At 34.5% G+C, this 15,825-nt stretch overlaps 1 protein-coding gene across 2 annotated transcripts; it reads left to right on the forward strand.

The window, feature by feature from the left end:
• The first annotated feature begins 11,620 nt into the window (after positions 1-11,620).
• LOC141362404 (C-C motif chemokine 21a-like) lies at positions 11,621-14,356 on the forward strand. 2 transcript variants are annotated; one of them, XM_073864417.1, is made up of 5 exons: positions 11,621-11,642; positions 12,084-12,165; positions 12,929-13,046; positions 13,135-13,240; positions 13,401-14,356. In XM_073864417.1, the coding sequence occupies exons 2-5, from the start codon at positions 12,102-12,104 to the stop codon at positions 13,413-13,415; spliced, it is 303 nt and encodes a 100-aa protein (XP_073720518.1). In that variant the 5' UTR covers positions 11,621-11,642; positions 12,084-12,101; the 3' UTR covers positions 13,416-14,356. The 2 variants fall into 2 exon arrangements, with proteins under 2 accessions (XP_073720518.1, XP_073720517.1); XM_073864416.1 differs by lacking the exon at positions 11,621-11,642 and having other exon boundaries at positions 12,006-12,165.
• Positions 14,357-15,825: the final 1,469 nt, after the last annotated feature.

The following is a 15,825-nucleotide window of genomic DNA, read 5'->3' on the forward strand; positions in this document are numbered from 1 at the left end:
AAGATTAAGATATCTCAATGAAGGAGAAAACATATAAATTATAGGGGATCAAAGGTTCAGAAAGGTACTTTTCATTATGCATTCCAACCAGACAGAAAGTTAAAGAGATCTGTGTTTACATATACATGTGCAGTGATGAAAAGCCAATGGCACAGTTATGATGGAAGCACTTTTAATTATAAAAACCAATATACACGATTCTTAATAAGGTATTCAAAGTGCATTTGTATTATGTTGGTCGGTCGCTTAAGGCATTTAACTGTATCTTGCACAGAGTAAGCTGTCACGCTGTAAAAAGTTGGATCAAATTGGTAACGCCTAAATTTAAAAAAAAAATTAAATCTAAATTTTAACTTTAAGTTAAAAATGTTTCAATATTTTACCAATTGAAGTAATTTTTTTTATGTTGATCCAACTTTTACTTTTTACAGTGTACTCTCAAAAAAAAAAAAAAAAAAAGGAACAAAAGCTGTCACAAGAACAGTACCTTTTAAAAAGGTCCTAATATGTGTATGTAGATACAGATATGTTCCATATGCACCTTTATATACACATTAATAAACACTAATATGCACTTTTAAGGTAGACTTGAAAGGGTACCGCCCAATGAAAACATTTGTATTTTTATTGAGACTGTAATCATTCAGATATCAAGTACTTATGGCATTGGGTACCACCACCGTGTAAGCCCAGCAGCAAACAGCAAAACCACAGACCTAACAGTGGCAGTATAATTTATGCATGATGAAAACAGGTCAATCAACAGGCTAGAATCGAAGCTAAGATAAATTGATTCAATTTAAAGTTTCTAGATGAATGAGAAATTCGTACAAATTGTGCACTAAAACACTTCAGTGTTGGAGGGAATATTTCAGGATTTATGTACAGTTAAGCATACTTATTTGTTCAAGGATAACAGTGCACATTATAGGCCTGATATCTACAAGGCCTAATTGTAATATCTTATAAGTGACCAATACATAGTGTTGCAGTCAAGACCACCTTAACCGAAACCAAGTCATGACCAAGACCAAGACTGAGACAAGACCAAGACTTTAAAGGGTCGAGACCGAATCAAGACCAAGACAGGTCAAGACCAAGTCAAGCGTGTGTGTGTGTGTGTGTGTGTGTGTGTATGCCATCAGAGAAGTTGATAAAATAATCAAAGGCATTGCAGATATGTGGGATTTTATTTTTGTCTTTATGCAAATAAAAGTGAACAAACACTAAAGAGCTGAAATCAACTTAACCATTTATTCTGAACGGTCTTTGCATGGCGTGCCATCCACTTAACACAATGCAGGTGTTTTTAGTAATAAAATTAAAACTTATCATTTGGAGAAACTTAAACAATGCTTAAACAATGCCAACATCATATGCCAAACCTGAATAACCTGCATAAAATTAATGAAAAAAAAAAAATTTGTGATGTGCCATCAGTTGTGGTCTTGACCGGTCTTGAAATAAAATTCCGAGTCCTCTTTGTCTGAGACCGAGGCGAGACCGAGTAAAAATGCAGTCGATTCCAAGATGAGACCAAGACCTTTAAAAAGTGGTCTTGAGACCGGTCTCGAGAACTACAACACAATACAGTCTGCAAAAAGCTTAATAGACAAATAATAAACCATTTCAATGGCATATCAAAAGTTTGAAGACTATCGCAGAGTCTGTTTCCAATAGATATTTTTATTTTTTTTATTTTTATCAGATGAGTGTAACACGTGCATTTCATTTTTGGTTACATTTTTGTGATGTCACTTGAGAATAGTTTAATTTTGTCAGATATAATGAGTTGAGAGAACATTATTTTTGTAGACCACATGTGAAAGATTTCTGGCAAATAAAACATTATTTAAATACCTAAATAAACTTAAAATTTATTGATTTGATTGCAGCTCTTTTGGCCGTTTTAATCTTTCATGACTATATTGTAAAAAAATCTTTGCTGCCTTCATTTTTTTTTGTTGAATCAACTCAGATTTACAAGTCATTTCAATTTACTATTATATATCTTGACGATGAGTTGCTACAACTTATAAAATGAAGTTGACTTTTTTCAAAACACATACTCAAAACACAGACTCAACATCACGATGGGTTCCAGTGTTATGTGCTTTACTTCCTGTTTTCTTCAAATCAATCACATCCTAATGACAAAAGCAGGGGCTTTGTTCGGTCAAAGTACTGTCTGGGGGGAGTAGGGAGGGTGGACAATCGTGCTCGGGCACAGTTTGGTTAGGTATGATATGAGTGCGCCCATAGATTAGTTGATTATTTATGACAGAAATACTGTGGCTGATTTTGGCACTGTTTAAATAGTCTTTCTGCTTGTGGCAAATCTGATCTGATTATGATTAATGACACCAATATCTTCCTCCTAAAAATATTTAAAGGGGCCATGTCACAGGAATTTTTTAAGATGTCAAATAAATCTTTGGTGTCCCCAGAGCACATATGTGAAGTTTTAGCTCAAAATACCATATAAATAATTTATTATAGCATGTTAAAATTGCCACTTTGTAGGTGTGTGCAAAAATGTGCCGTTTTGGGTGTGTCCTTTAAAATGCAAATGAGCTGATGAAGATCAAACACTGATCACAATGATGGTGGTTTGTTGAAATTGAAACTCAGTTGTTCTGTGAATTATTTTTTTCTCTGCACTAAATGGCAGTGCTGTGGTTGGATTAAGGCAATGTTTCTCAAACTTTTTATGCCCAAGGACCACTTTATCTTCCAATTTTTTTCTGAGGACCACCTAACAGAATCCCACTCTAACACGCCCCCCAAAAACAACAAAATAGGAAGGATAAGCTAAATTTAAGTTTAATATGCAACTGTTTCAAGTCAAAAACTAATTTTTTAAACACAAAATGCAATGCTATGTTCAGAAATTATTATATAAATTTTATTTCATTTGAATGTGAAATGAGTTATAAGCTTAATATGAACAACAAACTGCACATATGAAAAAAAAATGCAATTAAACATCGTATAACAGCCTAGGTCCCACTTAATGTCATTCCAAAGAGGCATTAGTTTAAAACTGAGGTGGTGGATATATGAAGTTTATGGTTGTAACTTATGGTAACAATAAAATACTAAAAAAAAATGTTCCCCTTAATGTCCAAAATCACTGAAATTACAGGGATTTTACACATGAAACAAAAACTAGTACATAACAAAACTAATAGATCTGTGGATTTTAGCTGCTTTCAGTTGACGCTTAATCCTTCTTTTGACTCCTCTTTGGTTTAGCCACCGATCCATTTTTACGTTATTAAAACAGAGTGGCAAGAACTGATATCACAGTTTTGCAAGTGCATTAAAAATCTATTTAAGTGACGATTGTATAAACACTTGCCTAGTTTAGGTCATCTTTTGGCGGACCACTGGGGGGGTTTGGCGGACCACTAGGGGTCCGCGGACCACATTTTGAGAATTACTGGATTAAGGGGTGGTATTATTATAATAAGAGCTCCTTATGACATCATAAGGAGAGCCAAATTTCAACAACCTATTTTTTCATGTGCTTGTAGAGAATGGTTTACCAAAACTAAGTTTCTGGGTTGATCTTTTTCAAATTTTCTAGGTTGATACAAGCACTAGGGACCCAATCATAGCACTTAATTATGGAAAAAGTCAGATTTTCATGCCATGGCCCCTTTAAGAAAGTGACCTCAGAAGCACAACATGTAAAGGATTCTTATAGCATGAGGAGGACAATGTGCATATTTGTTTATTCAGGCCAAAAGAAAACAGCACTAGTGCGTTTGGCAGCAGACCATCATTTTCAAGTGATCTTTTGTTTAAAATACATCTGTGCTGTCCTTAAACGACAGCGCCAATAACCCATCCTGATCTCTTACGGGAAAGAGGGCTGTACATGCCAACATTTTTCCCTCTTCCACACCCTCTTCTGGGTTGTGCCAGTTATATGCCACTGTTTGGACAAATGAGATTTTTATGTGCCTTGAGCTTGAACTTTAAAAGGCAGAACAACATGTGGGATAAAGTGTTACAATATAATCTATATATATCGATCCAGTACATGCATGTATATAATCTATCCTTACAACATTGAATAGGCTTATAATGCTTCTGAGGAAGGAATATAGTTTGCCATCACTGTACCATGGTAAATGTTACATTGATACTGTAAAATATATCCATTAATTTGTTTAAGGGAACATCAATGTTTTCTGCATTAGATGATATAAGAAAAAGAAAATTAAAGAACCTAACATAAAAACACAACATAACCTATAAAACACATTCAAAATATATTTTTTAAATTTTTTGTTTTTTAATTCGATGATCTTTCAAAAAATAACCTTTCGGATGTCTGGAACATCACACTCGTGAGAAACAAAAGCATAACTGTCTCAAAAAAGCCCATAAATAACAACTCAAGCTATCACATGGCCACTTTAAGATCCCGCATTCCCATATTGGCGCTCTTGTGTCTCTAAAATCGAAACGAGGCGCCATGGAGGCAACATGTTTAAAACACATGATTTAATGTTGTGCTGACAGAAGAGTTCGAAATATGAACACTGTCAGAACATGATACAACCTGAGACGGCACACGATACTGGGAAGTTTGCTTGGGAAATAAACGCTTCAATTCATCCTTTAAGATCATATGCGGAGTCACGTATGCATCAAAGTAAACATTAAACAAGTTATTCATTATATCACTTTTGATTTCTTGAAACAACCCTATTTCAATATTTCACAGAATCAAACTGTTATTTGGGGAGCCAAAAAATGGTTCATCAATGGTATCACTGAAATAACCCTTTCTAGCATCATCTTAAGAGTGTAAGGTAAAGCTTAAAAATGAAAATCTATAATGCATAAATGAATCCAATCTTTTGAGTTTTTATTACACAGCATTCTAAGGTGTGAGGGCTTGGTTGCTATAGGGTGTTGCTTTGGGGTTGTGGGTTGTTAGGGTGTTCTGGGTGGTTGCTATCGTGGTTGAAAGACCCCATTTTTGTATCTTTGGGAATTTTGACTTTTTCTATGCAGGTCAAAACATGCGATAAACACAACGCGCAATTGACCCTTTGCTAAGCCACGTCTGAAAACCACCACAGGCCAATCGTGGGTTGGCAACCATAACAGGCGCGGGGGGTCTGAAAATCTTCCCTTACGAAAAATAGCCATGGTTTTATTGTGGTAAAAGTGTAGTAACCATCTCTGCTGAAAAAAACAATATGGAACCATTAGCTTTTACCATTAAAACAACTACACTGTAGTGTGTTTTGGGCCACATTTTATTAGAACCGATACATATTCCATTAGAACCAATATAGAACCAATAGAACCAATACATTCCATTAGAGATCAACAAAACCCAATACACTGTAGTGTGTTTTGGGCCATATTTCATTAGAACCAATAAAATTCCCCAAAAATTTAAATTTTCTGTAATGGTTTTATTGTTTTTTCAGCAGGGATGTTTTTTTGGTGCATTGATTACTATCAGCCAAACTATGGTTTTATTATGGTTTAACTATTGTTTTTAAAAACCATAGTTGTCAAAATCATGGTTATTTTGTTGGTTACCACGGTTTTACTACAGCAACCATGTTTTTTGGTTTTAACTGTAAAACCATGGTTAATTTTTGTAAGGGTTTCAGGCAAGGAAAACATGCCGAAGCATTGTGAATACCAATTGTGTAAATCTAATACCCGGTATCCCAAGATTTAGGATGGAGTGGTGGATTTTTTCCCTTCCCGAAACTTAAAACCCAATTGGAGAAATGTCAGACGTGGATCAAGCAGTGTGGAATTCACAACAAATATCGACATGATTAACAAAAACACATACGCGTTTGCGCCAATGTAAGAGAACACCCTGCTGAAAAAAACAATAAAACCATTACAGAAAATTCTAATGGTTTCCATTAAAATACCAATGAACCATTAGCTTTTACCATTAAACCACTACACTGTAGTGTGTTTTGGGCCATATTCCATTAGAACCAATATATAGAACCAATAGAACCAATACATACCATTAGAGACCAACAAAAACCAATACACTGTAGTGTGTTTTGGGCCATATTCCATTAGAACCAATACATGGAACCAATACAAACCATTAGAGACCAACAAAAACCAATACACTGTAGTGTGTTTTTGGGCCATATTCCATTAGAACCAATACATGGAACCAATACAAACCATTAGAGACCAACAAAAACCAATACACTGTAGTGTGTTTTGGGCCATATTCCATTAGAACCAATACAATTCCCAATAAAACCATTAGAATTTTCTGTAATGGTTTTATTGTTTTTTTCAGCAGGGCGCTAATGTTAGCTGGCTAGCTAACTCAGTACATCATTGCTTGCCAATAATGACGGTTCTTTGTTCATAATGCATATATTTAAATGTAAAATAAGATGATTGAAAGCAAGATGGAGGCTGACTGAAAATACTTTAGCATTATTTTAACGGACGGCCTACCCCTGAGTACCCCAATCCGATCGCGTCTCTCCCGTGGTTAGTTCTAAGCGGGAAAATGTTATCATTGCAAAGTGGTCAGGCTGATGTCTTGTGTTTGATTTATAGCCTAAATATTAGATTATTTTCACATATTTCCCTTACCCTGCTGTGCATAAACAAAGCTCCATTTGCGTGTTTTCCATTTGAATGGTCAGCGTATGAGGCGACTGCTGCTTGCGAAGAGACCTAACGTTATAAACTTTAGCTTTAATTTTGATATAAATTATTCTCTAATCGGTTGCATATTATGTTGTGGATATATCCCTCAAATTCATACTGCAGTATCTTTTTTCTTGCTCTCTCAGATATTTCACCTGTTCACCAAAAATGGCAAATTATCTCCTTGAGAACGCCTGACACCGGTGCGTACATATTGTAATAGACTTGTCAGGTGCAAATCCTTGACCGGCATAGCAACAGTAAGGAGAGAGGGGCTTAGCGAAGGATCAATTTCTGACCAAAGGCATAGTATGTTGTTGGATAAATTGAGACAGAGCCTTAGGCAGTAAATAGTCTTCAAACATCTAAAATGATGCGTGTCTATTCACTTGCACGTCTAAGATTTTGGTTATTGTTTTAAAACAAAATTAGAAAATACAGTGCAGCACTTGCTTGATGTTAAAAGGTTGGTTATTAAATGAGATAAAGTTCAGGACCTGATTCATGGTTAAAGAGTTATTAAGAGCTACAAGACTCGAAAACGATCTTCCTCGTGCTGACTGACACATCTGAAGCATGCACAAAGGTGTGTGACTTCGATATATGCACACATAGACAGAATTACAGTTTTAAAAATATCTGTTTTGACAAGAATTCATGCAGATATAATCTGTTATGTCTTAAATAAATGTTTGATTAACTGTTGGGGAAAAATATCTGATGTATAACATTATATTAGATCCTTGCATTACAGTAGATCTTAAAGCTGTTTGTCTCAATGTCAATCAAACAATAATAAAGAAAAAAAATTAAACATATATTAATATTGTTTTTGACTTTGTGTGTGCCAAATCTATTCGTTTTACCAGTGATGTTATGGTATGGATGCGGTGATTTTGTTTATGAACCTTAAAAAAATCTTAAATCTCAGTGAAAACTTAAACTTTTTTATTTAACTTTCAGACTCTTTTACTAATAATAAACATACATTTGCATAAATCATCCATATTTGTCCACACCAACGTATAAAAAAACTGAGTATTTAAAACTTGAAAAGTGTTAACTTAAAGTAAATATAAAACAGATAAAAATGTGCAATTAAGGGATTAATCACGAGTTTACTTTTCATGCGATTAATCTAGATTAAATATTTTAATCGATTGACAGCCGTAATATTTACCATAGAGACAGCGCATTTATGCAAATTTGAAAACCACGCCCACCGTGGGGGAAAACAATCCAACCGTCTCCATTGACTTTGTATTGCGAGAGGCCGCCTCCTTGTCATTTCTGACTTATAACAAAAAACAGAATAATGCCTAAAAGCTGCTGTGTGACAGGATGTGTAACTAACAAGCCAAAAAACCCAGAAATACGTTTTTATTAGGTGTCGAGCCGTAAAACACAGCCTTTAAGGAGAAATAGTGGATTGCTGACTGCGTTTTCCCCTAGTGGGCGCTGTTCTACTAATAGTAGTATGAAAAGTTGCCTGTTTCCACTTTTGTTTTTTGGGGTCGACAGCTTATAAAAACGTATTTCTGTTTTTTTTTTGGGTTTGTTAGCTGTACATCTTGTCACACAGCAGCTTTTAGGCATTATTCTGTTTTTTGTTATAAGCCAGAAATGACAAGGAGGCAGCCTCTCGCAATACAAAGTCAATGCAACCTTTTTTTTAACAGATTTACCTTAAAGTGACTATAAATGCAAACACATTACGCAGATAAGTTCAGTACTTTAGAAATCTGAAATTCAGCATTAGTAAAATGAACACCTGCTATGCATTTTTGTGCATGAACTTCATTTAAAGATCTACTGCTCAAGTTACAGCTTGCGCAGTGTGAAGTCAAATCCAACAAAACTAGATAAAACAATTATGAATAAACTGACAATCTAAAAGTAAGTTATCACTGAATATGTGTCACACTGAAATGCTCCTAAAGTGGGAAACATGATATTTAAACATCTTAAGATGAAAGCACAAGTGTGTCTTCAGATGCTGAAATCCGATGCATTGCTCAGTGCTCATGTCACTGCGTTCTGTGGAATTGCAAAATGCTTGAAGTCTCATTCGACAGAAGTCAAGTTGAAACAGACCGATTTGTTCGGATTAAGTTGCTTAAAAAACACGCTGCAAGGCCAGAATTTGCCTCACAGTGGCTTGTGTTTGACATCAACGCCTGGCAAGAACTCAAAGATAAACACACAACTTGACCGAGAATTGGTGCCTTGAGGTGCCATTATGTAAGACAAGGAAATGTAGCCTTAAATTGAAGATTGCTGGTCAGCTTCATATAAAGTGATACAAAGAAACACTTTATTAAAAACGTGTAATAAATATATCAGATTAGTGCATGTGTAAAAACCATAGACTGTAAAAAATATGGACGTAGTGTATGTGACGTCACCCATAAGTTTGTGAAGAGCTTTTTTGAAGCTTAAAATAGTCGTCGCCATCTTGGCCGCGAGTCACCACGCATCACTCATGAATAACCGAATAATGGGTAAAGAGGCGGGACTTGGGTGAAGCTGAGGTGTCTGAAACCACGCCCGCCTAGCTCGATTCTAGTGATAGCAGTGGCTGTTCACCCATCACTCAAGTGGCCACGCCCTTAAATATGCAAAACTTTAAGGCTTAATATAATTTAAACGCATGAGTTACAAAAAAATTCACGCCCCTTACAGGCTGTAAACATATTATTTTCTGCTGTAAAGTTGGGCATTACTTGTTAACTACAAACTAGTTTTAACAAACATGCCTTACTAAAAACATTACTTGCGTGCATATGTAGGCAAAACAAAGGGCACTGATGTATTTTAAGATATGTCAGTGCAAGTTGTTTTCAGTTTGGACATTTATTTTAGTCTAGGATCCCTCATTTCTAGACTTTTTATTGTATATATGCGGTAACTCACTGGCTACGTGATGCCAGTGAGTTACTGTAACTGCCCCATTACAGTACCATAACTGTACATGTTTTTTACAATATGATGCCTTTACCGCAGTTCCATTTTACAGTATAATACCCTTACTGTGTTACCTAGTTTTAAAAAAAATATTGCATTGAAGGGGAATCAAACCCGGGTCACACATGTCATTATAACACTATTTTATTCAACTACAGTAGCACTACTGCTGTTGTTTTACAGCAGTCTACCGCAAATTCAAAACATTCAGTAAATCACTGTAAATTAAATGTTAATACCCATAATGCAATGCATATTACAGTAATGAACTGGAAAAAAATTATGGTATTTTACTGGGCATTTTGTGGTAAGTAACTGTAGAGATTACAGTTAAGTCTAACAGTGCTGTCCGGGAAACTGCCCCAAAATGTGTGTTTCCTGGGATTTGAACCCACAACTTTTTGCAATGCTATCTGAAATCACATTATACTTTGAACTTAACTCTTCATCCTAATCCTAATTTATCCATGATTCATGTCATTGTTACTGGTTTTACTTTAGTTTGTGATTCTGTCAGCTGGATGTCAAATGATTTTTGCACCTCTGTGGATGGAAAAGTTATCACCCCCTAACATCTACACTGTAAAAAGTGAAAAGTTGGATCAACTTAAAAAATTACTTTAATTGGTAACACCTAGTGACGTGTTTCACTTTAGGTGAAAACGTTAAAGAGCGCCTATTTCATTGCTTTAAAAAACAATGTTATTTTGTGTATTTGGTAAAATACAATGTTTTTAAGTGGTTTATGGTTAAAAACACATACCGTACATTTTTTAGCTCCAGATTTCCCTCTTTCCTGAAACGCATGGATTTGAAAAGCTTTGTGTCCCTGATTGGCCAGCTAATCTGTACATTGTGTTTGGTCTGAATACCTCTGATGTCAGCCAGAAATGTGACGCTCCTTACCATGTTTGAAAAATTCGCCCACAATGCAATGCTGACAGGAATTAATTTACAGGCTGTGAGTAAAAGCAAGAGGAATTATGATAATGTCGGTCTTCTCTACGTCAACAGACCCGGAGGTAAACTGTTGCCTACAATCTGTGTGTTGTAGTCCAAGAAAAGAGATTTACGTTGGAGATGATAACTTGCAGCGTCGTTTACTTTGGGGTATGTACTTGCATATAATTAACAGAGTTGTATAGTACTTAAGTATTTTTACTTTCTACATAAAAGTAAATTTTCAATTATTCGTACTTTATTAGTGTTTTTCTTTGGAAAACAAACATTCCAAAACTTTTTATCATAATTTTTACTCCACTACATTTCATAATTTCAAGTTTTTGGTTTATATTTAATATTTAAGTACATTAAACATCTAGTAATTTTTTGTACTTTTACTTAAGTAAAATTTTTTTCGTACTTTTACTCAAGAACGTAAAAGTACACAATTTTTATGTAATTAGGCATTAAATCAATTTTAATATGCAATATATAATGAATACACAGTATGATTTTATGCTTTAGAATGTAGTGAACATTTTTTAGTAAAGAAAAGTAAATTTTTCCCAAGACAAACACTCTGATAAAGCACAGATGCTTGAAAAATGTAACTAAAATACTTAAGTATTATACACCTCTGATAATTAACATGTACTAGTACACACTTACACACCAAAGCAAGTTAAAAACGTGAATCGGACCATAGGTGCTCTTCAAGTTGAATGAAGTAAAGTGGCATTTTTAAGGTGTACCAATTGAAGTTGCTTTTTAAGTTGAACCAACTTTTCACTTTTTACAGTGTAAAAACAATTTCCATGTTGTGTCACAATAATAAAGGAGAGAAAGTTAAATGAAACTTTGTACCGCATTACTTGCTTTCATATAACTTTCTAGAGAAAGCTGACCTCATCAATTGCTTTCATTTTTTACCTGTCAGATGGGTGTGGCTTTACCTGTCTCAGGTGTCAGGGTTGGGCTCATAATAAATATAATGCAATTTGGAAACGGGCACAGAATTCTGGTCTTGGGGAAAGACCGTGCACTTTCATCTTTTCTTGCAGGTGAGTAGACGAAAAAAGAAAAAGCAATAAATTTTACAGCAGCTATTTAGTCTAAATCTTAATGTTTTAAAAGTCTAACAGATCTCCTTATCTTATTGATATAAAATCAAATAAACAGCATGATTTTTTTTTGTTTTAGCATTCTTAATAGGTAATTGGAAAATATTACTCAGTGAATTTTGCAGATTGCCAATGTTTAGAGCTGATTTGAACTTACATTGCTTATGTATAGAGTTTATAGATTTGAGGTTAATTTTTTACAGCATCAGCGGTAAAGTTGTAAGCATTTTATTGTCACTCAATGTGATGACAGATTCCAAGGGTCAAGGCTCACTAAGAGGAAAGAAAAGGCCTTTCATGATTATAATGCTTATAGTGGTTTCAAGTTTTTAGTATGTACAGTACAGTTTAGTGAACTTGATTTTCTGTCTCATGTTATAGTAGAGACACTGAGATATCATGCGGTTCAGCTTAATCGTCTTCATCGTCCTTCTGGGTTTCCTGTACCTCACAGAGGCACAAGGTAAGTAACAAAAATGATTATGTGCAAGTGTTTTACATGAATTAGCCCCGTATGGTAAAAAAAATGTATTTCTTTGGCCAAAAATATGTTTTAAATATATGCTAAATACATTTTAATTTGAAAATATATAACCTTCTTAAATTAACATATAAAATTTGTTTCAGGGGCAACAAATACATTTCTAATTTTACAACTCATACAGTGTTTGTATAAAATGTATAAAATTAAAGGTATAATTTTGCATTTAAAATAAATGTAATTATAATCTTTTCAAACCGGTTAAGTTTACAGGTTTGTAACATACAACGTTTTTCTTCCAATGCAACATGAATATAAATGCTTTAAAATATATTTATTTTTTAAATGGCCAAAAAAATATATATTGGTAAAAAATGATTTTTTTTAAATATCATATAAAATGTCATTTTTTTAAATATATTTAAAATTATATATAAAAAATATATTTTTTGCCATAAAGAACAGATCATTTTGCCAAGTTTGCCATCAACACTACTACAATATTAATGCTTTTGTATATACAAAAGTACACTGAACTGTTTACAAGCATTATGCTTTGATATGGTCCACGATATACACATGTGCTAGATTTACAATAACATCAAACTCAAAATTAATATACTGATCAATTTTTTTTATAATTGAGCTATGTTCAATTAAAATCCATTTGAAAACCTGTAAAGTTGTGATACTCCATTTAGTTGGTCATCAAATGTGTTGCAAATGTATTTTTATTGTTATATAGGCACGTATGAGGACTGCTGTCTGAAGTACGTCAAGAAAGTCAGACATTCAATGAGGAGCAAAGTGATCAGCTACAGAAAACAGGAGATGGATGGAGGCTGCAACATTTCAGCTACTATGTGAGTAACTTTTCATTCATCCAACTATTCATCAGTCCATCCATCTATCCATCCATTTATCTTATAAATAAATACATTTTCTCGGCAGCTTCACATTAAAACATGGGCGTAAGTTCTGCGCTGATCCCAGAGAAAAATGGGTGAAGGAACTGATGCGCAAGATAGACGGGATGCCTGCTGACTCAAAAAGGACGGTGCGTACAATAACTTAAAAGACTGACAAGCTGTGAATAATAAATGTGTTTGGTGATAAGATTAAAGCGCATCAATATAAAAATAAAAATATAGTATACAATATTGAAAACTCATGTCACCCTTCCAAATGTATTAATTAATTTTGTTTTTCATTACCAGCATTTAAGAGGCTAAACAAAGCTAAGAGAGGACCTGAGGGAAAGCTGCCCAGGTGTTTCAGCCAATCATATTGCAATTTTTGAGTGCCGTGGCTCCTTGTACTGTCTTCATAAAGCTTTGAGTGCTGTCACTCCGAGCACACATTACAACATGGACAGATTGAAGTTCAGCGCTTCTTGTCTTCTGTCCTGTGCTTCCCGTGACATTTCCTGTTTCCGGACTCACATTGCTTTATATGACGGATTGCTGGTTCAATGCTCCGAATGGGAATAATTGTCATTATTTACCCTCTTCACACACAGATGTTGCTCTCATTTAAAGGCTCTGTTCCAGTTCCTACTGAGCTATTTGGCAGCGTCCTAACTTTTTGAAACACTACACAGGCCTGTAGCTCACTAGGTTTTTGAACAGAGTTTATGTTTATAGCATTGTATTGAGGGATGTATGATTAAGTGTACCAGGAACTTTATCTTTACACACTAGATTTACTATCCTACCGTATCTATAATCAACAGGTGTGATAAAATTGTTAAGAAACTTTAGCAATGAAAGTGAGTGGGAAGGTTTTGAAAGTGTAGAGTCGTAGGGATTCACAACTGGTTTGTATTACACTACAATGATGTATAAATTATAATGCGTTATTTTGCTCATGCAATACGCTTAATGAGTGATTATTGTCTAGCTATTGATAAGATAAATATTCACAGATTTCTTTATATTCACAAATATTATATATATATATATATTGTTTAATTTTTTTTTTTTTTTTTTTTGCATTTTATATTCCAATGACATTTTATTTCAAGTGATTTTTTTTAAAGGAACTGGTGCAAGTTTGATGTTTAAGGTTTCACCTGCCTGATCCATTTTATATGTAACCCTGGACCACAAAACCATAAGGGTCAAATATTGTCAAATGTGATAATCTGAATAAATAAGGTTGTTTGTAAGGACAATATTTTGCAAAGATGCAAATCAAAATATTGCGAAAATCACTTTTAAAGTGGTCCAGATGAGTTCCTTAGCAACACATATTGCTAAATTAATTTGTTATATATTTACATAGGAAATTCACAAAATATCTTTATGCTATATGATCTTTATTTAATATCCTAATTATTTTTGGCATAAGTGTTTTGAGCCATACAATGTATTGTTGGCTATTGCTGCAATATACCTTTGCTCCTTTTGTGGTCACATATAAAACTCACTTTGTTTATAATAACTGAATGTATTGATTAATTCACTGAGTGATACAGGAGACATAAAACTAACACATCTAAAAAAAGCAATGGCCAATCTATTATTTATTATTTAATAATAGTTCATAATTGATAATGTTATTTCAAACAGAAGATTATTTCTAAGGCAACTTATAAGCATAAATCTTACATTTATGTCACTTACTTTCTTTAAATTCACACCCTGCAATCTCAAAATAAGGTACAAAGCTGTCACTGGGGAGGTGAGATTAGCGATAAAGTGCGGCTTCAGGCTTTTAATCATGGTTTAAACTAATCAAAACTATTTTAGCATGAAGTTTCTCAGTCTATCCCTTAAAATATTAAGATAAGACAAATAAAATATGAATTCTCACACTTTTATTTCATTAATAGCTCAGACAATATCATAATTGGCTTTGGTATGGGGGGGCAGTGCCCCCACTGCCCTCCCAAAAGTACTTCCCTAATCAATGGCACTGGCATATTTTATGATCTGTCAGTGCATGTTATTTTCTGTTGAGACAGCTTGGTCCAGGATAACCTTAAGCGTTGTGAAACCGGGGGATTATAATCTGTTTCCGCAGTCACGGCCCATTTAACTGCACTCTACACCTATACTGTTTACATGTAGGAGCTTTATGATAGTTGAAAGAAGTTACACTAATCAATACAAACTATAAAAGCCTTTAATCGTGTTGTGGCCTACTTTCACTTTCCCGTGAAACAAAAGACTTGTTGTGTGCACAGTAAAACGGGGTCAATAATCAGGAAAATACGTCTCTCCGCTCTTGCTATAAAGATTGAAGTTGTTACATTTTATCTCTCAAGGTTGCCCTTTACATAAAAGTATTTTGCCGATGGTACAGCGATTGGTATCAGACCATGATATTGATACCTTTAGTATCATCATGCCTGTGTCTTTTCTCCTGCAGGTCTCAACACGACATGCGTAATGTATAAAGTCTCATTTCTTCACCTTCATGGCGTGTTTCTCTTCTCTTCTACGCTAATGGTAATGGAGGAAGAGAGGCATGTCTGCTCAGATATCATCTGTGTTATGCGTCTGAGATGTTGGCTTCCTCTGCGCTGAACTGTTTCCAGTCGCCTCAGCTTCAGCCTCTGAGGCCAAATATCCTTCAGCAAGCTTGGATTTCTATACATCAAAAGTGGAAATGAAATGTAAAGGCAGTAAAATAGGCAGT

Source organism: Misgurnus anguillicaudatus, unplaced genomic scaffold, assembly GCF_027580225.2.
Source record: "Misgurnus anguillicaudatus unplaced genomic scaffold, ASM2758022v2 HiC_scaffold_26, whole genome shotgun sequence".
Classification (NCBI taxonomy): Eukaryota; Metazoa; Chordata; class Actinopteri; order Cypriniformes; family Cobitidae; genus Misgurnus; species Misgurnus anguillicaudatus.

Bases quoted from the DNA above. Each gene is read 5' to 3' on its own strand.
- LOC141362404 (XM_073864417.1), top strand. From the start codon at position 12,102: ATGCGGTTCAGCTTAATCGTCTTCATCGTCCTTCTGGGTTTCCTGTAC. The intron at 12,166-12,928 runs GTAAGTAACAAA...ATTGTTATATAG, and splicing joins GTACCTCACAGAGGCACAAG to GCACGTATGAGGACTGCTGT. The intron at 13,047-13,134 runs GTGAGTAACTTT...TTTTCTCGGCAG, and splicing joins TGCAACATTTCAGCTACTAT to CTTCACATTAAAACATGGGC.